Source organism: Hordeum vulgare, chromosome 6H (genome assembly GCF_904849725.1).
Source record: "Hordeum vulgare subsp. vulgare chromosome 6H, MorexV3_pseudomolecules_assembly, whole genome shotgun sequence".
Taxonomy (NCBI): Eukaryota; Viridiplantae; Streptophyta; class Magnoliopsida; order Poales; family Poaceae; genus Hordeum; species Hordeum vulgare.
In genome coordinates, this window is record NC_058523.1 from 84,937,553 (window position 1) to 84,961,887 (window position 24,335).

The following is a 24,335-nucleotide window of genomic DNA, read 5'->3' on the forward strand; positions in this document are numbered from 1 at the left end:
ACTGAAAAATGCAATAGAAATGAACACTTGTTAAAAATGCAGAAGTGAAAATAGGAGGGCCGGCCGGCGGCGGCGGAGGGGAGGCCGGGGCTGCAGAGGGTGGCCGGGGCTGCGGCGGGGCGGCGCTGCGAAGGGGCGGCGGGGGCGGGGCGGCGCGGCGGCGGGCGCGGGGCCGGTAGAGGCGAGCGCGAGGGCGGGCGCAGGGGCCGGTAGGGGCGAGCGCGGGGGCGGCCGGGGCGTGCGCGGCGGCGGCGGGGGCCTCCATGGCGGCGAGGCGGGCGCGAGGAGGCGGCGGCTGGAGACGGAAGCGGGATGAAAATCCCTCCCGCGCTGGAGAGGAAGTGGAGTGCGGGTTGGGAGGAGAAACTCCTCCCAACCCTCACTTCTACAGGTTGCGATGGCGTTTGCGGGTTGGACCCTTAATTTTTTTTACGGGTTTAAGGGTTCTAGTCTACACTGTTTTTTCGACGAAAACTGTAAAAAAACGGTTATTTTTAAGAGTTTGAGGGTTTGAGAGTTCTACTAGACTTGCTCTAAGAGCATCTCTAGTATAACCCTCAAACCCTTAAAACAAAAACCAGTTTTAAGGGTTGAGAATTGCACATTTTTGACACTTTTAAGGGCTGAAAAACAGGGGCAAAGACTAGAACCCTCAAATCCAACCCTCAAAATCGAAATACAGTCAGGACCGCGCGCGCCGGCTGCTGGAGCTCGCGCGCTGCTGCTGCTGCGGCGCCGCCGCGACGAGCTCCTTCTGCGGCAGGGAGAGGGAAGGGGAGGGGCGGCTGGCGCGGCGGCCGGGGCGGGTGGGGCGGGCGCGGCGACGGCCGGGACGGGCGGGGCGGCTGGCGCGACGGCCGGGGCGGGCGCGGCGGGCGGGGGGCCGGGGCGCGACGGCGGGCGCGACGGCGGCCTGGGCGGGCGCGGGGGGCGCGACGGCGGCCGGGGCGGCCGCGGGGGCGCGACGGCGGGCGGGGCGCGACGGCGGCCTGGACGGGCGCGGGGGCACGACGGCCGGGGCACGGAGGGAGCGCGGGGCGGCGGCCGGAGCGCGGGGGGAGGCGGGGCGGCGGCCGGAGCGCGGGGGGAGGCGGGGCGGCGGCCGGAGCGCGGGGGGAGGCGGGGCGGCGGCGGCCGAGGCAACTTCCTCGCGCGGGCGGGAACCAACTACCTCCCGCGCGAGTGGGAAGTGGAGTGCGGGTTGGGAGGAGTTTCTCCTCCCAACCCTCACTTCTACAGGCTCAAAACTAATTTGAGTGTTGGACCTCTAAAAATATTTACGGGTTTAAAGGTTTAAGGGTTTGTAGTCTACGCCGTTTTTCGGACGAAAGCTGTAAAAAAAACGGTTATTTTTAAGAGTTCGGGGTTTGAGGGTTCTACTAGATATGCATGTCATCCCCACAGGTCAAATCCATCTCCCCCGAGGTCCCAACCCATCTGACCATCTCCAATCTCCAAAACAGGGGGAAAGGCAGGCACTACCGCCGGCAACTTTGAAATCCGACGAGATGGTCGTTGCCGGCGCCATCCGACCCCAACCCCTCTCATGCGTCCTCTCTGCTTCACTGCCCGCCGACGCCACGGCCCCATCCTCCCCGCCGTCTCCTCCACCCGTTTCCCATCTCACTGGACGCCAATCTCGGCAAGCAGGACGCCGACGCCTCTACTACCTCCTCGCCTACCGCTGCAGGACCACCGACGACCATCACTGCCACCACTCCCTCCTTCTCGCAATCCTCTCCCCATCACATGTCTGCACCGACGCCGACCGCCGCAGGTACGCCGCCAATGCAGTATGTTCCCCGACGCCTCTTCTATAAGCGGCGGCGCAGCCACCCGCTGCTCCTTATCCGTCCCTATGACTCACTATGCTTGGCTACTGCCCCTCCTTCACAATCCCGTTCCTTCCCACACGTGCCGCCTTCCAGATTTAAATTTTTAGTCAACCAATGTTAAATCCGCATTCCTAGGCCGAAGTCTCTGGAAACCACTTGCATCCCAATAAAATATATCCAATTTTCTGTCACCCAGAGTTGAAATTCGCGCGCCAAGGTTGAGTTATCTAAAACTACTCTTGCAGACCAATAGAAAGCAACTGGGCAGGCATATGTGACTCACGCTGTGTCAACTACACCCAAAGAAGCCACGCGCTGGTCACAAAAATACTCAGATTGAACGGACTTCGCCTTTTGATCTCCTTCGTTAAGTTCCAAGGTATGGGTGATTCTTCTTACTTGCACAACTGCATATATGTGATGGTGCCAACCGATGGAACTACTCAAGTTATATTTTTTTTGCAACATTAGCTATTTTAGAAATGAATCACAAGAATTGCATGAAAATATAAACACACATGCCATTGTTACTCCTAGGGGAATAGACCTGAATGTCATGAAGGCTAGAGATTGTATTGAAGTTCTTTAGTATATCAAAATTTTACTTATTATTTCAATATGCAGATTCATCATGTACTACTATTGGACAATAATGTCATTTTTATTTGGTGTAATTGACATGAAAACTGGAAGTCGTGAGTCTATTTCTGGATCCTAAAGCAATATTTTGTTTGTTATGTTCTGAGTTCTTCTACTAAGCAATATTGTTTTTTTGTTCTATATTCTCTTTGACACAACTAACTAATTGATTAGGTGGTAGAAACTAGGGTTCTACCGGGTCTTGGCTGGAGGTTGTAGGGGAAGGAGGGGATCGGTCGTGGTTGCCGGCGCAGGGGCGCCGCCTCGCACGGATGAGGGCGGCTGCGCGATGGAACGGGCAGCTAGGGTTAGGGCACCGACTCCTAGTTGGAGCCGATGAAAATAGATTGATCTTTGCTTAATCTCAAAAGTGTTGATTACATGACTATATATAAGTTCCCTAGGCTATAATAAACTGGGCTAAGCCCCTAATATTATTAAGATAACTGGGCCAGTTTGGCTAACTGGGCCTCTGGTCATAACATTTCTCCCCGCCTGCGCAAACAACTCGTCCTCGAGTTGGACATCTAGAAAATGTTGGCGGAACTCCTTGAGCTGCTCCCAAGGTGCCTTCGGAGGGTTGAGCTGGTCCAAAGTACGTCGTGCATCAAGGCCTGGAATGTCGCCGGCGCATTGGGGAGACCGAAAGGAATCACCAAAAACTCGAAGTGATCGTGATGGTAGCCAGAACGCAAGTCGAGCGTAGGGAATAAGCGTGGCACTGGCGGCTCTTCCCGGAGCTCCTCCACGACCGGTATAGGAAAATTGACCCTCGTCGTCGTGGCAGTGAGAGCACGGTAATCGAGGCAGAAACGCCACGAGCACTCGGGCTTGTGAACAAGGAGCACCGGTAAAAGGTCGCCGTGCCACTGCAGGAGATGAGCCAACAGGGGCGGCTCGGAGTCTGCTATGGCGGTCGACAGCTGAGAGGGAACTGCTGGAGAAGTGCCACCCTCGCCCTTCCACTGCACCATGCGCCCTTGATGCCAGAAAGTCATGGTTAGTGCGTCGAAGTCCCAAAGGATGGGTCCGAGCGTCCGCAAGAAGTCGATGCCGAGGATGAAGTTGTAGTCGCCCAAGTCGATGCCGACGCACATGATGGCGAAGGACTCGTCGCCGATGAGGATGGGAACCTGCTGCGCAATTCCGTGGCAGCGGAGACGGTCACCATTAGCCACGGTAACTCGGAGTTGCTCGCCGCCCGTCGGCTGGAGGGCCAGGCGACGCATAATAGACGCGAGCAGGAAGTTGTGTGTAGAGCCCGTGTCCAGGAGAGCTAAGAGGCGCTCCCCATTAACCGTCACTGGCAACAACATCGTTGTTTCCGCTCGTATGCCGGGAAGGGCATGCAGTGAGACCACGAGAGCGGTGGCTGACGCTGGGGCTGCCGCTGGGGCTGCCGCCTCGGCAAGCTCGGAGGAAGCTGTATCCTCCGCGACATAGTCGTCCGCCTCCAGGTAGAAGAGGCGCGGGCAGACGTGGCCTGGCACGTAGGGCTCATCGCAGTTGAAACATAACCCCTGGCGATGACGCTCGTTTTGTTCAGCCAGGGTTAGCCGACGGAACGGTCGAGTTGCTGCTGCGACGGGCGTCCCTGTCGCCGGCTGGGTGCAGACATAGCCGGCTGAGGGGGTGGGCAAGGTTCCTGGGCCGGGAACGCCTGCTGCATAGCCACCGCCCGCTGCTCGAACGCGCGGGCATAGTACGTGGCCATCTGGATGTCATGTGGTCCGTGCATCTCGACGTCCACGCGGATGTGGTCGGGGAGGCCCCCGACGAAGAGCTCGGCCCGCTGGCGAGTCGTCACGCCAGGCGCGTGACACACCAGGGCCTGGAAGCGGTCGATGAAGTCCTGCACCGTGGAGGTGAAGGGTAGGCGGCCAAGCTCCGCCAACCGGCTCCCTTGGATCGGAGGCCCGAAGCGTAGGAGGCAGAGCTCGCGGAAACGCTCCCATGGAGGCATGCCGCCCTCATCCTGCTCGAGAGCGTAATACCACGTCTGTGCGGCGCCTTGGAGGTGATATGAAACGAGCCAGGTGCGATCCGACACTGGCGTCCGTTGCCCCCGAAAAAACTGGTCACATTGGTTCAGCCAGCTCAGGGGGTCCTCAGTGCCGTCATAGGTGGTGAAGTCCAATTTGGCGAAGCGCCGCGACATGTGGGTAGGGCCGCCCTGGCGGTACGGCTCGTCGGCGCGGAGTAGTGCAGGGGTCGGCGCCGGGTACCCGTCGGGGCCGACGAAGCTAGAGGGCCCGCCGTACTGCGGGGGTGGCGCTGGTGGCGATTGGATTTGCGGCGGCGCCGAGGCCGTCGTGTACACCGGCTGTGACGACCCGGTCACCCAGGCCGGTAGCGGCGACGGCGAGGGGGGAAACCGGAGCTAGTGGATCGGCACCCCCGGTGCAGAGGTAGGGCCCGGCCCGGAGGTGGTTTGTGGCGGCGGCGGTAGCTGCAGGGCCGCTGCAGCGGCCCGGCCGAGGGTGGCGGAGGCAGCTGTAGTGTTGGCTGCAGCGGCCAGGCGAGCGTGACGGTTGCCGCCGGCTGCCATGGCAGCCACGACAGCCTGGCGCGACCGGCTGCAGCCCGTAGGGGGGCGGCCAGGTAGAGCCGGATACCCTTAACGGTGGTGGCCAGGTCGCGGATCGCGCCGGTCACTTCCTCCGGGGTGAGGACAACAGGAAGCGGCGCGACAGAAGAGGCCGGCGCAGGCAGTTGCAGGGCGCCGGCCGTGGTGGTCATCGGGGTGGTGGTGGTGGACGGCAGCGGAACGGTGGAGAGGCGGGCCGCTGCGACGACATGATTGAACCAGAGCTTCCTGATACCAAACTGGTAGAAACTAGGGTTTTACCGGGTCTTGGTTGGAGGTTGTAGGGGAAGGAGGGGATCGGCCGTGGTTGCCGGCGCAGGGGCGCCGTCTCGCACGGATGAGGGCGGCGGCACGATGGAAGAGGCGGCTAGGGTTAGGGCACCGGCTCCTAGTTGGAGCTGATCAAAATAGATTGATCTTTGCTTAATCTCAAAAGTGCTGGTTACATGACTATATATAAGTTCCTTAGGCTATAATAAACTGGGCAAAGCTCCTAATATTATTAAGATAACTAATATTATTAAGATAACTGGGCCAGTTTGGCTAACTGGGCCTCTGGTCATAACATTAGGCGAGCAAGCATTGGTACATTCCCCTGTAAATGTTGTACTGTACTTATATTTGCTATGCTAGCCACTACTATGCTAATATCATTGGTACACAATGAATGATAGTAGTTTGATTTTTTATTAATGTATACGCATAGATTGCTGGACTTGATTGAATAGATATTCAGTATGAGCACTCATTTAGAGATTGGTAATTATGATCAGATATTCAGTATGAGCACTTGTCTCTATTTTCATTCCGAAGTAGTTAATTATACTGTTGACCAAATGCGACTATTTAACCATTGATATTGAAGTAATTAGTTTCACCTTGTAGCTAGAAAAGGTAACAGGTATTGCTTACAGTTGAAGTCTTGAAGAAGTTGCTTAAGTTGATCATCACTAGTGGAGAAACGGGCTATAGTCTCGGTTAGGAAAGACCTTTAGTCCCGATTCACCAACCGGACTAATAAATAGAGACTAAAGCACCTCCCTCTTTAGTCCCGGTTGAACATGACCCGGGACTAAAAGTCTCACCACGTAAAAAATAATAATGCCTCCCACCAATGTAACTCGGTGGAGTCGAACTCAAGACCTCATGTGTATTGACTTGCGTAGTTTACCACCCCACCTACACAAAACATGTGACTTGCGATGGGATGCTCTCCTTTTGAACTAGCCTACAGAGGACCTTTAGTCCGGGTTGGTGTTATCAACCGGGTCTAAAGGCTCCTTTAGTCCGGGTTAGTAATACCAACCGGGATTAATGATAGACCCTTTAGTCCGGGTTAGAGTGTCAACCCCTTTAGTCCCGGTTGGTGTTATCAACCGGGAATAAAGGTCCCACACCAACCGGGACTAAATATGGCAGTACCGCCCGTCCGCTCCTAACTGTTCGAACCGGGACTAATACTCGCAGTAGTCCCGGTTCGTAAAGCGGCCAGGACTATTACTCGATCGGGGCTAGGACGAAAGCCCTGTTTTCTATTAGTGCATATGCATTTGTGATTAATCTATGCACATAAATACTCAGTACTTGCTCCAACTGCAATTGGATTTTCGTTCTTACCAAATCACTGATTTTCTAAATGATGATCCACATGGCAGGTTCAAAAGATACTTGATAAGCTCAAGAGAAACCCATGGGTTTAGGTGTGGAACTAAGAACCACAAGGTCATGACATAGTGGCTGAGCTTGATTGAATAGATATTCAGTATGAGCACTCATTTAGAGATTGGTAATTATGATCAGATATTTATAAGTAGTGCAACTGGCTTCATATTTAAGTGTTTTTGGATAACCTCATACTTCGTCATGTTTTTTTGGTGTGGTGGTAGGGGGGGGGGGGGGGTCAGATCTTCCGGCCAAATGTTACAGCACTCGCGCCAACAAAATGATGAAGGAAAACAAAAAGGTTACTATCTTGTCCCTTATTGCGTGGCGGAGAAATATGTTTGAATATTTCTTAATTTGCAGTATCTGACTATTTATGGTCCAACTTTAAATAACAGTGGTCGGCGATAATAATAAGTCCAACAGAGCAGGCTCCAATGGCATGCCACAAGCTCATACGAGTCTATTTATATGTGAGCCGACATACGTGACACATTTAGGTTACACGTCTTCTTGGGATGATGAAGTGACAAACCAATCAGATATGATTATTCCTACTGATGGTATGCTCACATCAATTGGGGATTTGGAGCGAGGAGAAATTTCAAGAGTATTTTGAGGCAAAAAAGGAATATGAGTTGGTCGAGGAATATTATATAAGGATTTCCCATCATATTTTACATACAAAAATCTAGCGCATTAACACAACATCAATGTACGATGTCACAAATTTTCGTGTCGAAATTTGAAATATTTTATAAGATACAAAAATGGTAAATTCAATATCAGTGTGATAATGGGTCAAATCTAAAGCCAAGTTATGTTATGTACTATTCAATGTTAAATTTATCATTTTTATTGTTCAATTTACGTTTCGAGTTTTAACTTGAAATTTTGTGACAACCTGCACTAATGTTGTGTGAATGTGCTAAATTTTTTCAGAATTTTGTGAACATTTGAAAAGCACAACATAAGCTCCGGTGCACCTAATATTTTCCCCTTTTGCTTGGCCAAGGGGGTATATCAGTTGGAAACCATATGTTTGATTTTGCTCGGCGTGTACCTATCCACAATATGGCATCACTTTGATAAATGTGTTGGTGCATCTTTTATTGTTTACTAAACTCCTGACACTTCAGTAAATATTTCATCTGATCTTTTGTGATTCCGTGACGTAGCACGGACATCTTACTAGTATTGTAAAAATAGCTGCGGCTCATAGGATGTAGCAATGTTTCCTCTTGACTTCATGTCTTGCCTTACACCTTCTTGGATCCCGCAACTTGTATGTTCCCTTATAACAAAGTAAATCAGAAGCTCTTGCGGTGTATACTTCGCCGCTGTTCTAGAGTTCTTACAGAACACTTGAATACTCGCTTTCATGTTTCACTTGAACATAAAACTTTGCTCCGTCGTATTACTGGTATGAAATGCTCAAATGCAGCATATTTTGCAGGAGAAGATTAACATAGGGTTATTTTGTGTGGATCTGCATCATGCCAACAGTCTAGTCAAGGAAAACCTAAGAGTCGGACGGCAAGAAGTAGTGCAGTTTTTCTAATTTCATGGATCTACTGAGTCAAAAGGATAACATACCATGCGAGAACTTGCAGCGTCAGGATGACTTATTCTGACAGAAGCATAATCAGGCTAGCTGCTTTCAATTCGGAAATGCCTATTGGAGCTCGGGCTCCATGAAGCTCTTTGTTTTTGAAAAATTCAAAATTCAAAATTTCTGTTTCAAAAAAATCTGAAAAAAATGCAAGTACACAAGGACGAAATATATATGTGTGCAAAAAAATAGTATGGAATACCTTAAGATTCTTTGCAAAAAGAATAAATTCATGAACTTTTGAGATGAATAGTATCATGTGTTCGAAAGCCACAAATTTATTTATTTTGCACAAACCTCGTTTCAATGTATTATGTTCTAAAAATTTGCACACATGTGTATTATGCCTTCATGTATATCCATATTTTTTCCAGATTTTTTTGAAATGTAAAAATACGAATTTTGATGAATTTTGAGATTTCCAAAAACAGGGCTCCATGGAGCTCGTGCTCCAAAACGCCCCACTCCTTTCATTTGAACAATGAACATATATAGTTTGTTATAAAGAGTTGCATTTTTTCCCAGTACAGTTCTGTTGTGATATTCAAAAGATGCTATGTTGAGCGGGTTGCACCTTTAATTTCTTCCCGGTCCTCCGCTAAACAGAAATCTTCCCAGTTGATGGCAGCATAGGCATTCATCAGCGTAAAGTGGTTCGGTTTGGATCAAGGAAGAAAAAGGAAGTATCGCTGAACATGTGGCTAATAATACTGTTCCGGTTAAGGATTAATACAACAAGTGGCCAACACTTTGTAACTGGCATTAACATTGCAGATACTTCTGTGACAACATTGCCGACTGTCTTAGATTAGTTGTTGTTTCAATAGACTTCACAGGTTCATCAAGTTCTTGAAGTTACATCCCTGCACACCCAATCGGAAAAAAGGTTTACTTTTATTATATTAAAAATGAAATAAACCAATTTAGGAAACGTTGATACTCCATACTAAAATAAGAATCCTTTGATGAGCTGCCTGGTGCTAGCAATGAGTTTTTTAGGGGAAGCATTTGTCATCTTTTTTAAGATAAGGAATCAATAGTTAATTAAGCATTTCACTTTGGCCATAACTATCTACTATGATGTGTTGAGTAAATAGGGCAATTTTCTGAGCAGATTAATCCATGAAATAATTACTAACATGGCATTGACTAGGTTCATGACATAGTGATCACGGAGTATACTAGCAAGTACTACGCATATAGCAGAAACATCTACACATATAGGCAATACTACTAGTGCAAACAGAAACAGGAGAGAGACAAACACATCATACCCTCCGATCGGCCAGTTGACCGTAGCAGCGGCGGCGGCGGCAGTGTCCTCTGCCGCCTTCTTCTCGTCTTCGGCCTTCTCGCGGAGACGGTCAGCTTCGCTTGGTGAAGACATGGCGATGACGAGGGCGACGCGGACGTAGACGAAGCAGACGGACGGAGGCGAGCAGTCGCGTGATCGCTCCCCAAAAACCTAATCGCCCCTCTCCCATACAGGAACCGGAGAGGCGAGGTTTCGGAGGCCTGCTCTACCGTCGACCGTGTACGCGGTAAACGGGACGGAGTCGCCGGCGGCAGCAGCAGTTAAGGCAGGAACGCGTGAGGCAGATGTGACCTGATTCTCGTGACGGCTAGGGTAGGCGATCGCCTGCTTATAAAGGCGGCTGGGTGGAGAGACGTGGGCCAAACCCACGTCCGAGTCGGTAACAGCCACGATCCGACGTCTCGGATCGTGCCTTGTCCGTTACGTATTCTCCGTTCCTGACCGGCAAAAATAAGCGCGTAGGTATGAGCTCGGCTGACGAGGCGTGGCGTGGCGAGGCGGGCGGCGGAGGAGGAGTGCACGAGGGCACCTTCTCTTCTCACTCTCCAATAGCATGTGGAAGAGAGACCCTTATAAAGGGGTCCAAATTCTCCTCCACTAGCGGGGTGGGACTAAACTTCCCATCACCTTGTCATGCCACCACCTACATGGGCCCTTGGAAATTTTTCTGAAATTTGTCTTATGGGCCTAAGGCCCATCTCTAATTTCAACAATCCCCCACCAGATCTCAAGGGCACATCGTGTTCCCTCGTTCCAAACACTGTTTTAATATACCAGCATTTCAGTGAAGACCTGTTAAGGTTGAGCTTCACCTAGAGCAAGTAGCTACACCCCTTTACAACTGAACAATGGACCATGCCTTGAATTGTCAGTTTGGCGTAAAGGAGCTTCACCACAAGTCTTACTAGTACTAGGCTGCCGAAGGTGACCCCTCGGGTGGAGCATATTAGTCACACTCCTGGCCTATTCATGAGTTTACTAGAGATCACCCAAATCTCATAGACTGTGACCAGCAGTCAAGCTCATATAGGTGTGTTCCTCCAAAGACCGCTCTGTAGGACAGCATCTTGCTTACATATAAGCTTTAGAACACATTAAGACAGTAGTCATCCTACCATACAGTATCCGAGAGTATTGCATCTCCAACGGAGTGGGTTAGTAAAGTTACTCTCCTCAGTTCACCACTGGCTTGTTTTCCCAGGTCATACTTCACGGGATCTCCGATCATATAGGTTGGGTTACTGCCATGGCAACTCATGTGGGTCTCATACCCATCTCCCTCGATGCACTGTCTATCACAACACGTGATAGCCCTTTAGTAAAGGGATCTGCCAGATTCTTAGCCGTTTGGATGTAATCCAACGCTATCACTCCGGAGTTTCTCAAACGTCTGACAGACTTCAATCTCATTCTTATATGTTTGTTGGACTTCATATTGTCCTTTGAAATCTTCACTTTAACAATAACTGTTTGATTATCGCAGTTTATAAGGATAGCCGGAACCGGCTTCTCAACCACAGGTAAGTCCATCAAAAGATCTCGAAGAAATTCTGCTTCGACACCAGATGTGTCTAATGCTGTTAATTCTGCTTCCATTGTCGATCTTGTTAAGATCGTTTGCTTGCAAGACTTCCAGGAAACAGCACCACCCCAAGAGTAAAGATATACCCAGTAGTGGCCTTCATCTCATCAGCATCAGAGATCTAATTCGCATCACTATACCCTTCAAGTACCGATGGGAATCCCGTATAGTGAAGCCCGTGGTTGACAATACCTTTCAAGTAGCGCATAATTCTTTCAACAGCACGCCAATGAACATCGCCCGTGTTTGCAACAAACCGGCTAAGTTTGCTCACAGCAAACGCGATGTCAGGCCTCGTTGCGCTAGCTAGGTACATAAGTGAACCGATAATTTGAGAGAATCTCAATTGATCTATAGCTGTGCCTTTAAACTTTCGAATAAGCACACTAGGATCATATGGTGTTTGACAAATTTTGCAGTCTGAATATCCAAAGCGACTCAAAATCTTATCAACATAGTGGGATTGCAAAAGTGTAATCCCACCCTCATCATCTCTCAACAGCTTGATGTTCAAGATAACATCAGCCACCCCAAGGTCCTTCATCTCAAAGTTTTGAGACAGAAAAGACTTAACCTCCTCAATTACTTTGAGGTTGGTTCCAAATATTAGTATGTCATCAACATACAAGCACAATATAACTCCTTCGCCCCCACCATGGCGATAGTATACACATTTGTCAGCTTCATTAACAACGAAGCCAACAGATGTCAGAGTTGTATTAAACTTCTCATGCCATTGCTTAGGTGCTTGTCTCAGACCATATAAAGATTTCAGCAACTTACACACCTTTCCTTCCTGACCTTCTATCACAAAGCCATCTGGCTGTTGCATATAGATTTCCTCATTTAGCTCTCCATTCAGGAAAGCCGTCTTAACATCCATTTGATGAACGAGAAGACCATGAAAGGCCGCCAATGAGGGTAGTACTCGAATGGTGGTCAGTCTAGCCACAGGTGAATAAGTATCGAAGAAATCTTCTTCTTCTTTCTGGGCATAGCGCTTGGCCACAAGCCTAGCCTTGTACTTTTCAGTCGTACCATCAGGCCTAAGCTATTTTTTGAACACCCACTTGCATCCCAATGGTTTGCAACCATATGGATGATCAGTGATTTCCCATGTCCCGTTAGCCATGATGGAATCCATCTCGCTACGGACCGCAGCTTTCAGTAATCAGCATCTGGAGAAGCGTACGCTTCTGAAATAGAAGTGGGATTATCATCCATGAGGTATACAAATAAATCATCATCAAAGGTCTTTGCAGTCCTTTGTCTCTTGCCCCTACCACGGGCTTCCTCATCATCTTCCTCAGGATTTTCATCATGTGTTTGTTCATAGCATTCCATAGGAATGGCAGGCTCAGGAGTTATCTCAGATTCCTGTCTAGAAGTGCTTTGCATATCTCTCATGGGAAATATATCCTCAAAGAATGTAGCATCCCTCGACTCCATTATTGTACCGACCTTCACGTCAGGTACCTCAGATTTCACTACTAGAAATCTATAGCCTACGCTATTCTTAGCGTATCCCAAATTAACGCAGTCCACAGTCTTTGGTCCAAGCTTACGCTTCTTGGGGATCGGTACATTGACTTTCGCCAAGCAGCCCCAAGTACGTAAGTACGAGAGCGTCGTCCTTCTCTTTGACCACTCCTCGTAGGGAGTGACCTCATTATCTTTTGTAGGAACTTTATTCAGGACATGACACGCGGTCAATATAGCCTCCCTCCACCATGCCTTGGATAAACCCGATGTATCTAACATGGCGTTAACCAAATCAGTTAGAGTACGGTTTTTCCGCTTGGCAACCCCGTTTGACTGGGGTGAATAGGGAGGCGTCCTCTCATGAATAATGCCGTGTTCCGCCCAAAATGAATCAAATTCGTTTGAGAAGTACTCTCCACCACGATCAGAACAGACTCGTTTAATTTTCTTTTCAAGTTGATTCTCAACTTCTGCCTTATAGATTTTAAAGTAGTGTAGAGCCTCATCTTTAGTATTTAACAGATACACATAGCAAAATCTAGTGGAATCATCTATCAATGTCATGAAGTATTTCTTTCCACCTTTAGTCAACACACCATTCATCTCACAAAGATGAGAATGTATGAGTTCTAATGGTGCCAAGTGTCTCTCCTCTGCAGCCTTGTGAGGCTTGCGAGGTTGCTTTGCTTGCACACACGAATGGCACTTAGAACCTTTGGCTAAAGTGAAAGTTGGGATTAAATTCAGTTTTGCTAGCCACGACATAACACCAAAACTTATGTGACAAAGACGTGAATGCCAAACTTCAGATTCATTAACACTCGAATGAATATTGTTCACGACTTTATTACAAAAATCTGCAAGAGAAAGGCGGAACAGACCTCCGCATTCATAACCTTTTCCAACGAAAAGTCCATATTTCGTAACTACTACTTTATTAGACTCGAATACCAACTTAAACCCTTCTCTACACAGAAGGGAGCCACTAACGAGATTCTTCTTGATGGCGGGGACATGCTGCACGTTCTTCAGCTGCACGATCCTTCCCGAAGTAAACTTCAGATCGACCGTGCCAACACCAAGAACAGAAGCACTCGTGCCATTCCCCATCAATACGGACCCGCGACCGGTGGCCTGATAAGAAGAGAACAATGATAAGTCAGCACACACATGAATATTTGCACCCGTGTCCACCCACCAATCGGTGGACTCACAAACTGTAAATACAGTAAGTAAATTACCGTACCCAGATGCACCACTTTCATTGTTGCCCATAATCATATTGGCAGACTTGGAGTCCTGTGCCGGCTTCTTGTACTTGTTTGGGCATTTGTTCACCCAATGTTCCTCTGAACCACAAGTACAACAGCCATCTCCCTTCTTATTCTTCTTGAAGGGCTTCTTTCCCTTCTTCTTGAAGTCGGTATTCTGTTGGACAGAATTCTTTCCCTTGGGCTTGTGAGAATTGAAGTTCCTCTGATGTACCATATTGGCAGTAGAAGAGCTTTCCACCGCTTTTCCATTGGAGTCCTTTGCTCTCGAGTTCTGCTCAACACTCAGATGGCCGATGATGTCCTCTACTGAGAACTCACGCCTCTGATGTTTCAGAGTAGTAGCAAAGTCCCTCCAGGAATTAGGGAGCTTAGCAATTATACAGCCCGCGACAAACTTGCCCCGCAAATTGCACTTAAGAACCTCAAGTTCCTTAGCTGTGCATATTATCTCATGAGCTTGTTCCAATACAGAACGGTTGTCAACCATCTTGTAATCGTGGAACTGCTCCATAACATACATCTCACTCCCAGCATCGGTGGCCCCGAATTTAGATTCGAACGCCTCCCACAAGTCCTTGGCAACATGCATATGTAAATATGCATCAACCAGCTTATCTCCGATCACGCTAATGACTGCTCCAAGGAATAGGACGGTGGCCTCCTTAAACATCTTCTCCTGTTCAGGAGTGATAGTTTCCGTAGGAGTGACACCGGCTACCCAGAACACGTTCATAGCTGTGAGCCATAAGGTGGTTCTCGTTTGCCAACGCTTGAAAAAAGTACCGGTAAACTTATCCGGTTTCAGTGCAGCAGCAAAACCATTACTCGAAAAATTCCTACAGACATTAGGTTTTTGGATTGTTGAGTAAATAGGCAATTTTCCGAGCAGATTAATCCATGAAATAATTACTAACATGGCATTGACTAGGTTCATGACATACTGATCACGGAGTATACTAGCAAGTACTACGCATATAGCAGAAACATCTACGCATATAGGCAATACTACTAGTGCAAACAGAAACAGGAGAGAGACAAACACATCATACCCTCCGATCGGCCAGTTGACCGTAGCAGCAGCGGCGGCGGCGGCAGTGTCCTCTGCCGCCTTCTTCTCGGCTTCGGCCTTCTCGCGGAGACGGTCAGCTTCGCTTGGTGAAGACATGGCGATGACGAGGGCGACGCGGACGTAGACGAAGCAGACGGACGGAGGCGAGCAGTCGCGTGATCGCTCCCCAAAAACCTAATCGCCCCTCTCCCATACAGGAACCGGAGAGGCGAGGTTTCGGAGGCCTGCTCTCCCGTCGACCGTGTACGCGGTAAACGGGACGGAGTCGCCGGCGGCAACAGCAGTCAAGGAAGGAACGCGTGAGGCAGATGTGACCTGATTCTCGTGACGGCTAGGGTAGGCGATCGCCTGCTTATAAAGGCGGCTGGGTGGAGAGACGTGGGCCAAACCCACGTCCGAGTCGGTACCAGCCACGATCCGACGTCTCGGACCGTGCCTTGTCCGTTACGTATTCTCCGTTCCTGACCGGCAAAAATAAGCGAGTAGGTATGAGCTCGGCTCATTCCCGCAACCCGCGGCGCGTCGTGATGAGGCATGGCGTGGCGAGGCGGACGGCGGAGGAGGAGTGCGCGAGGGCACCTTCTCTTCTCACTCTCCAATAGCATGTGGAAGAGAGACCCTTATAAAGGGGTCCAAATTCTCCTCCACTAGCGGGGTGGGACTAAACTTCCCACCACCTTGTCATGCCACCACCTACATGGGCCCTTGGAGATTTTTCTGAAATTTGTCTTATGGGCCTAAGGCCCATCTCTAATTTCAACAATCCCCCACCAGATCTCAAGGGCACATCGTGTTCCCTCGTTCCAAACACTGTTTTAATATACCAGCATTTCAGTGAAGACCTGTTAAGGTTGAGCTTCACCTAGAGTAAGTAGCTACACCCCTTTACAACTGAACAATGGACTATGCCTTGAATTGTCAGTTTGGCGTAAAGGAGCTTCACCACAAGTCTTACTAGTACTAGGCTGCCGAAGGTGACCCCTCGGGTGGAGCATATTAGTCACACTCATGGCCTATTCATGAGTTTACTAGAGATCACCCAAATCTCATAGACTGTGACCAGCAGTCAAGCTCATATAGGTGTGTTCCTCCAAAGACCGCTCTGTAGGACAGCATCTTGCTTACATATAAGCTTTAGAACACATTAAGACAGTAGTCATCCTACCATACAGTATCCGAGAGTATTGCATCTCCAACGGAGTGGGTTAGTAAAGTTACTCTCCTCAGTTCACCACTGGCTTGTTTTCCCAGGTCCTACTTCACGGGATCTCCGATCATATAGGTTCGGTTACTGCCATGGCAACTCATGTGGGTCTCATACCCATCTCCCTCGATGCACTGTCTATCACAACACGTGATAGCCCTTTAGTAAAGGGATCTGCCAGATTCTTAGCCGTTTGGATGTAATCCAACGCTATCACTCCGGAGTTTCTCAAACGTCTGACAGACTTCAATCTCATTCTTATATGTTTGTTGGACTTCATATTGTCCTTTGAAATCTTCACTTTAACAATAACTGTTTGATTATCGCAGTTTATAAGGATAGCCGGAACCGGCTTCTCAACCACAGGTAAGTCCATCAAAAGATCTCGAAGAAATTCTGCTTCGACACCAGATGTGTCTAATGCTGTTAATTCTGCTTCCATTGTCGATCTTGTTAAGATCGTTTGCTTGCAAGACTTCCAGGAAACAGCACCACCCCAAGAGTAAAGATATACCCAGTAGTGGCCTTCATCTCATCAGCATCAGAGATCTAATTCGCATCACTATACCCTTCAAGTACCGATGGGAATCCCGTATAGTGAAGCCCGTGGTTGACAATACCTTTCAAGTAGCGCATAATTCTTTCAACAGCACGCCAATGAACATCGCCCGTGTTTGCAACAAACCGGCTAAGTTTGCTCACAGCAAACGCGATGTCAGGCCTCGTTGCGCTAGCTAGGTACATAAGTGAACCGATAATTTGAGAGAATCTCAATTGATCTATAGCTGTGCCTTTAAACTTTCGAATAAGCACACTAGGATCATATGGTGTTTGACAAATTTTGCAGTCTGAATATCCAAAGCGACTCAAAATCTTATCAACATAGTGGGATTGCAAAAGTGTAATCCCACCCTCATCATCTCTCAACAGCTTGATGTTCAAGATAACATCAGCCACCCCAAGGTCCTTCATCTCAAAGTTTTGAGACAGAAAAGACTTAACCTCCTCAATTACTTTGAGGTTGGTTCCAAATATCAGTATGTCATCAACATACAAGCACAATATAACTCCTTTGCTCCCACCATGGCGATAGTATACACATTTGTCAGCTTCATTAACAACGAAGCCAACAGATGTCAGAGTTGTATTAAACTTCTCATGCCATTTCTTAGGTGCTTGTCTCAGACCATATAAAGATTTCAACAACTTACAAACCTTTCCTTCCTGACCTTCTATCACAAAGCCATCTGGCTGTTGCATATAGATTTCCTCATTTAGCTCTCCATTCAGGAAAGTCGGCTTAACATCCATTTGATGAACGAGAAGACCATGAGAGGCCGCCAATGAGAGTAGTACTCGAATGGTGGTCAGTCTAGCCAGAGGTGAATAAGTATCGAAGAAATCTTCTTCTTCTTTCTGGGCATGGCCCCTGGCCACAAGCCTAGCCTTGTACTTTTCAATCGTACTTGTTCCTTAGCTATGCATATTATCTCATGAGCTTGTTCCAATACAGAACGGTTGTCAACCATCTTGTAATCGTGGAACTGCTCCATAACATACATCTCACTCCCAGCATCGGTGGCCCCGAATTTAGATTCGAGCGCCGCCCACAAGTCCTTGGCAACATGCATATGTAAATATGCATCAACCAGCTTATCTCCGATCACGCTAATGACTGCTCCAAGGAATAGGACGGTGGCCTCCTTAAACATCTTCTCCTGTTCAGGAGTGATAGTTTCCGTAGGAGTGACACCGGCTACCCAGAACATGTTCATAGCTGTGATCCATAAGGTGGTTCTCGTTTGCCAACGCTTGAAAAAAGTACCGGTAAACTTATCCGGTTTCAGTGCAGCAGCAAAACCATTACTCGAAAAATTCCTACACACATTAGGTTTTTGGATTGTTGAGTAAATAGGCAATTTTCCGAACAGATTAATCCATGAAATAATTACTAACATGGCATTGACTAGGTTCATGACATACTGATCACGGAGTATACTAGCAAGTACTTCGCATATAGCAGAAACATCTACGCATATAGGCAATACTACTAGTGCAAACAGAAACAGGAGAGAGACAAACACATCATACCCTCCGATCGGCCAGTTGACCGTAGCAGCAGCGGCGGCGGCGGCAGTGTCCTCTGCCGCCTTCTTCTCGGCTTCGGCCTTCTCGCGGAGACGGTCAGCTTCGCTTGGTGAAGACATGGCGATGACGAGGGCGACGCGGACGTAGACGAAGCAGACGGACGGAGGCGAGCAGTTGCGTGACCGCTCCCCAAAAACCTAATCGCCCCTCTCTCGTACAGGAACCGGAGAGGCGAGGTTTCGGAGGCTTGCTCTCCCGTCGACCATGTACGCGGTAAACGGGATGGAGTCGCCGACGGCAGCAGCAGTCAAGGAAGGAACGCGTGAGGCAGATGTGACCCGATTCTCGTGACGGCTAGGGTAGGTGATCGCGTGCTTATAAAGGCGGCTGGGTGGAGAGACGTGGGCCAAACCCACGTCCGAGTCGGTAACAGCCACGATCCGACGTCTCGGATCGTGCCTTGTCCGTTACGTATTCTCCGTTCCTGACCGGCAAAAATTAGCGCGTAGGTATGAGCTCGGCTCATTCCCGCAACCCGCGGCGCGTCGTGACGAGGCGTGGCGTGGCGGGCGGCGGAGGAGGAGTGCGCGAGGGCACCTTCTCTTCTCACTCTCCAATAGCATGTGGAAGAGAGACCCTTATAAAGGGGTCCAAATTCTCCTCCACTAGCGGGTGGGACTAAACTTCCCACCACCTTGTCATGCCACCACCTACATGGGCCCTTGGTGATTTTTCTGAAATTTGTCTTATGGGCCTAAGGCCCATCTCTAAGTTCAACAATCCCCCACCAGATCTCAAGGGCACATCGTGTTCCCTCGTTCCAAACACTGTTTTAATATACCAGCATTTCAGTGAAGACCTGTTAAGGTTGAGCTTCACCTAGAGCAAGTAGCTACACCCCTTTACAACTGAACAATGGACCATGCCTTGAATTGTCAGTTTGGCGTAAAGGAGCTTCACCACAAGTCTTACTAGTACTAGGCTGCCGAAGGTGACCCCTCGGGTGGAGCATATTAGTCACACTCCTGGCCTATTCATGAGTTTACTAGAGATCACCCAAATCTCATAGACTGTGACCAGCAATCAAGCTCATATAGGTGTGTTCCTCCAAAGACCGCTCTGTAGGACAGCATCTTGCTTACATATAAGCTTTAGAACACATTAAGACAGTAGTCATCCTACCATACAGTATCCGAGAGTATTGCATCTCCAACGGAGTGGGTTAGTAAAGTTACTCTCCTCAGTTCACCACTGGCTTGTTTTCCCAGGTCCTACTTCACGGGATCTCCGATCATATAGGTTGGGTTACTGCCATGGCAACTCATGTGGGTCTCATACCCATCTCCCTCGATGCACTGTCTATCACAACACGTGATAGCCCTTTAGTAAAGGGATCTGCCAGATTCTTAGCCGTTTGGATGTAATCCAACGCTATCACTCCGGAGTTTCTCAAACGTCTGACAGACTTCAATCTTATTCTTATATGTTTGTTGGACTTCATATTGTCCTTTGAACTCTTCACTTTAACAATAACTGTTTGATTATCGCAGTTCATAAGGATAGCCGGAACCGGCTTCTCAACCACAGGTAAGTCCATCAAAAGATCTCGAAGAAATTCTGCTTCGACACCAGATGTGTCTAATGCTGTTAATTCTGCTTCCATTGTCGATCTTCTTAAGACGTAGGTATGAGCTCGGCTCGGCTCATTCCCGCGGCGCGTCGTGACGAGGCGTGGCGAGGCGGGCGGCGGAGGAGGAGTGCGCGAGGGCACCTTCTCTTCTCACTCTCCAATAGCATGTGGAAGAGAGACCCTTATAAAGGGGTCCAAATTCTCCTCCACTAGCGGGGTGGGACTAAACTTCCCACCACCTTGTCATGCCACCACCTACATGGACCCTTGGAGATTTTTCTGAAATTTGTCTTATGGGCCTAAGACCCATCTCTAATTTCAACATGATGATCAGGCCATGAGCTTTTTTTTTTAGAGAGAAGGTCAGGCCATGAGCATGAGTAAGCCACATTATTGGGCTGCGGAGGCAGCTGTGGGCTACTATAGCCTAGTTGGGCCAAGAAATCCAAAACAACAGAACGTGAAACGCATTGACAGGTCTCCTAATGACTCTGTGGACTTGTTTAGTCCCACCTTGCCTGGGCGATCAGCACAGTTCGCCAAGAAAGGTATAAAAGGAATCGGAGGGCACCGTTCTAAGAGCATGGTTAATAATATAGACAGTTGCTGGCTATAAGCCATTTTCATGTCATATATCATATATAGTCCATTTGATAGTTAACATGTACAATAGTTGATTAGAAAAGTGTATTATTTTTTTATTATATGTGTCCCACCTTTCACTTTCATAAAGTGCCTAGGAGCATGTGCCTAAGAGCCCGTTTACCTTTTGAACACGCCTTTCTCGGTCTTTTGGCTAATATCAAGTGTAGTATCTGTTTTTATTAGTTTAATATTTTATATGTGGGGCATGAGCGCATAATGATATTAAATTTATTTTTTCTGAAGAAGGATCCACCGTACTAGCTTGCTAGTGGGGCCCTCATGTGTCGCTTGGGCATTGCACTACTGCCTAGGCTTGGCGCACTCCAACCAATACAAAGTAAAATAAAGCCTTTTGATTGTAATATCAAGAATATTTTTTATTCTTGATTGCTTAGCCTTTTTTTCACTTGGGAGCATTATCTGAATAGATTTCCATATGAATGTGTGAGATTGCTTTCCTTCTTAATAGAACCTATCTATGAAGTTTTATGTGCAAGTGGTGTTCTTCTGTACTATATCCAGTTCAACAAAACAGCACTGCACCCCACTATGTCAAGAATACATTTATCAACTGCACCTACAATAAAGGGGATGAGCTGCACAAGAGCCAAGACCAAGAGGGAGGCGTGTGAAATGTCGTGCTGTCTGTACGTCATGTACGAAAACTGGTGTGGCGGCATATAGGTTTCCTCATAAGGGTCTAATATAGACTGGTGGCTTATAAGAGGAGGTCCTCCTTTGGAGCCGTTTTGGAGTTCTTCGAGTAGTCGCTTCTGTTTGATTTTTTGTTGCGCACAATCCTTGCTCTCTGGCAAATCAATGGTGTGTGAAATGCAGCTAGCACACCATGGAAAAAAGAAGAAGAAAACGCTTATGTTAGTGCCCTTACTGGGTACTTCAGTCTTCAGAGAGCCTAATGGCAACTACAGGTGCAGTTTTCTCGAGTCATGGGAAGCGTTGCCTGATGGATTGCCGGCACACGGCAGTGGTACCATGACTGATTCCTCCGAGAGATATATCGGAATCGGGCTAGTTGCTCGTCATCTTACTAGCTGTTATAGTACCTCCATTTTGATCTGTAGATGATGCTGGCTGCACATTAGCTCCATCCCAGTAGAGTGGTTCAGTTTTGACTTTTGAGAAAGTGAGAACGAAATCATCGCTGCACATGTGGCTACAAATCCACTCTTCTGATTAGGATGTAGCTGCCCAAGTTAAATCCCTGCCCACCAAAATGACAAAAGCTTGCTTTTTATTACGTTTTTTTATAAATAAATTACTTCAGAAAAACTTTGCTAATTCATGCCAAGATATGTCCTTCCGTGCTAATTTTTTTGTAGGGTTATGTCCTTCTGTGCTAAACTGCTAATGGACAGATCAAAAAGTACCCCGATGAGGCATGAGTCTGAACTAAGAGCCCACGTTATTGGGCTGTGGAGGCAACTGGGCTGCTTGCTATAGTTTAGCTGGGCCAACCGGCCAACCAGTCCATAAGGAGGGAAAATAGTCAGGACACGCACAGGCACATGTTTCTAATGGCTCGTCTTTGGTTTAGTACCACCTCGCCCGCGCGACCCCACAGAGCGGTGTAAACAGCTATAAAAAAAGACCAACAATTTGAAGCATACCTTTCTTGGTGTTTCGGCTAAGATCAAGTTTAATATCTGTTCTTATCAATTCAATATCTGATACTTCTGTTGCAAAATGCTTAGTTCAGGCAGGGGTAAAACAACTGGATCTGACATACTCCCTCCGTTTCAGTTTATAAGTCCGGCACGTATTTAGGTCGTCAATTTGACCAACTTAGTGAGAGACATATATTACAAAACATATATCATTAGAAACTTTAAATGTTCTATTTTTAATGATATAATTTTTATGTTAAACAATATATTTTATATAAGTTAAATTGATGACCTAGGTATACGTGCATGCCTTATAAACTGTGACGGAGGGAGTAACAGATTCAGCTAGTTGATTGCAGTTCAGGTGAAAAGTTATGATGCTCTTCTTAATCAATGCAGAGTGCTTGATAATATTTGTGCTCTGATTGAGAGAAACAACAAGCGGGTTGGCTGGCGCTCTATTTTACCACTTAAAGATATAACAACACATCACTAACAAACAAAAAGGAAAAGATAGAACAACAATTTTGACTTGGAAATGAGAAGTTAAATGCAAAGAAGTCAGGGATTGAGGGCTTTGCGCTTTTCTTGACTCGGTCTACTCAAGACTTAACCCACTCATATTGACACAGTAGCATTTGGAAATATCTCCGGAGATGAAAGTGATGGCTAGCTTTTTTTTTTCTCTTCTTTTTTTATCTACTCCTCCGACCCAATGTATTTCTCGTGCCATGCACCGTCTAACACTCTTGGTGATCGCAATAAAGTTCAGGCAGGCATAAGCCCGCCGTTGACGCGTAAAAAAAGGGATGGCTAGCATATCTGCCGCTGATCAAATAGGTGCGTAACAGTTATGAAACTTGTACTAGGGTGGTTGGCTTGATAAAAAGTGAAGCAAGGACTTGGATAGTCGCCGCGGCAAAGAAATTGAGTTCGATCATTGTCGCGAGAGTAGTCATTTTGATGTCGGGCATTTGTGGAGGAGTAATGGATCTCATAAGTATGTTTCAAACTCCTTTATTAATGAGATGAGGCAAATCTTTCGCCTTCGTTTCGAAAAGAAAAAAAAGGTTATGAAACTTCTGTATGCACCGCTTAGCAGCACTGCTAGCATACATACATAACCTGTTCTTTTCCTTTACAAATGCTAGCCTAATCTGCTGGAATGATAGTGAGATGACATGACACCTTTCTTGCTTACCAGGATGACACCCTGATGAAATGGAGACCCAATGGGATTTAATCATTTTCTTCTTAGTTGTGTTACCAAAAAAATTGTGTGGGCGAAGATGCACCGCAGTCCGCAGTGCTGCTTGTTTGTGCAAAGCCTACACCGGATGTTGTGGCCAGTTCTTTGTTCTTTTCTCGTCTCAATTTGTTTCCTTATCTGAAATTCAAAATAATCATGTTTTACAACCTGCAAAACGGAGATGACGTGCACGAGAGCAAAGGCTAAGATAAGTTATGTTATGTACAATCTTGCTGTACCGTCATGTGCGAAAACTAGTGGCTGCATAATTTTTACTATGGAACTATCATGGAAACCAGATGGTTATTCTTCGATTGGTTGCTCATATCAAAGAGGAGGGCCCCCTTTGTCGCCGTTTTGGAGTTCTTACCCCAGTAGTTGCTTTTGTCCAGTTTGTTGAAATAATTCAAACATGTGTTTGTTAGGAGTACTAGTATGATCACAGTTACCGTTGATTAGATTAGAAAAAGCAAGAGTACAAGTCCAATCGTGAGTTAGATTAGGATAGGAATACTAGTCCGTTTCCTAGTTGGGCTAGATGTATAGTAGTAGTTTCAGTCAGTTTAGGAAATCACAAGTTGGGTTTCATTCAGTTCGATGTGTAGGTCTGGGTCGGTGGCGTCCTGCATCTATATATACTTCGGTGTGTGCGTGAGTTTTGTACTAGAAAAACGAGAAAATCAATAAAGAGATTTTTACGAGGCACGACACGTGCCTCTGGCTATCTTCGTATTGCTGCGTTCGTGTGCGTGTGTTCTGGTTCCCGTGATTGCGTAAGCGCCGACGAGATATCAAGTGCTACAGCTAGTTCGTATACGTCAAGCCGAGTTACGCATA

At 47.6% G+C, this 24,335-nt stretch overlaps 1 protein-coding gene, 1 non-coding gene and 1 pseudogene across 4 annotated transcripts; all 3 read left to right on the forward strand.

Moving 5' to 3' along the window:
• The first annotated feature begins 1,414 nt into the window (after positions 1-1,414).
• On the forward strand, positions 1,415-8,078 carry LOC123404308. Of its 3 annotated transcripts, none has more exons than XR_006611729.1 (4): positions 1,415-1,777; positions 2,081-2,214; positions 6,717-7,024; positions 7,122-8,078. XR_006611729.1 is itself a non-coding variant. In XM_045098235.1 (3 exons), the coding sequence occupies exons 1-3, from the start codon at positions 1,509-1,511 to the stop codon at positions 7,695-7,697; spliced, it is 435 nt and encodes a 144-aa protein (XP_044954170.1). In that variant the 5' UTR covers positions 1,415-1,508; the 3' UTR covers positions 7,698-8,078. The 3 variants fall into 3 exon arrangements, 1 of the variants encoding a protein (XP_044954170.1); XR_006611728.1 differs by having other exon boundaries at positions 7,666-8,078; XM_045098235.1 differs by lacking the exon at positions 6,717-7,024 and having other exon boundaries at positions 7,666-8,078.
• Positions 8,079-20,754: 12,676 nt separating this feature from the next.
• On the forward strand, positions 20,755-20,951 carry LOC123406457. Its single transcript, XR_006612159.1, has one exon. It is a non-coding gene; the product is annotated as a U2 spliceosomal RNA (small nuclear RNA).
• Positions 20,952-22,248: 1,297 nt separating this feature from the next.
• Positions 22,249-22,358, forward strand: LOC123406463 (annotated as a pseudogene).
• Positions 22,359-24,335: the final 1,977 nt, after the last annotated feature.

What these genes read in the sequence shown, in the direction of transcription:
- LOC123404308 (XM_045098235.1), top strand. Translation starts at nt 1,509, where the DNA reads ATGGTCGTTGCCGGCGCCATCCGACCCCAACCCCTCTCATGCGTCCTC. An exon ending in ACCGACGCCGACCGCCGCAG is followed by an intron (nt 1,778 to 2,080) that starts GTACGCCGCCAA and finishes CTACTCTTGCAG; the next exon opens with ACCAATAGAAAGCAACTGGG. An exon ending in CTCCTTCGTTAAGTTCCAAG is followed by an intron (nt 2,215 to 7,665) that starts GTATGGGTGATT and finishes AAATTTTTTCAG; the next exon opens with AATTTTGTGAACATTTGAAA.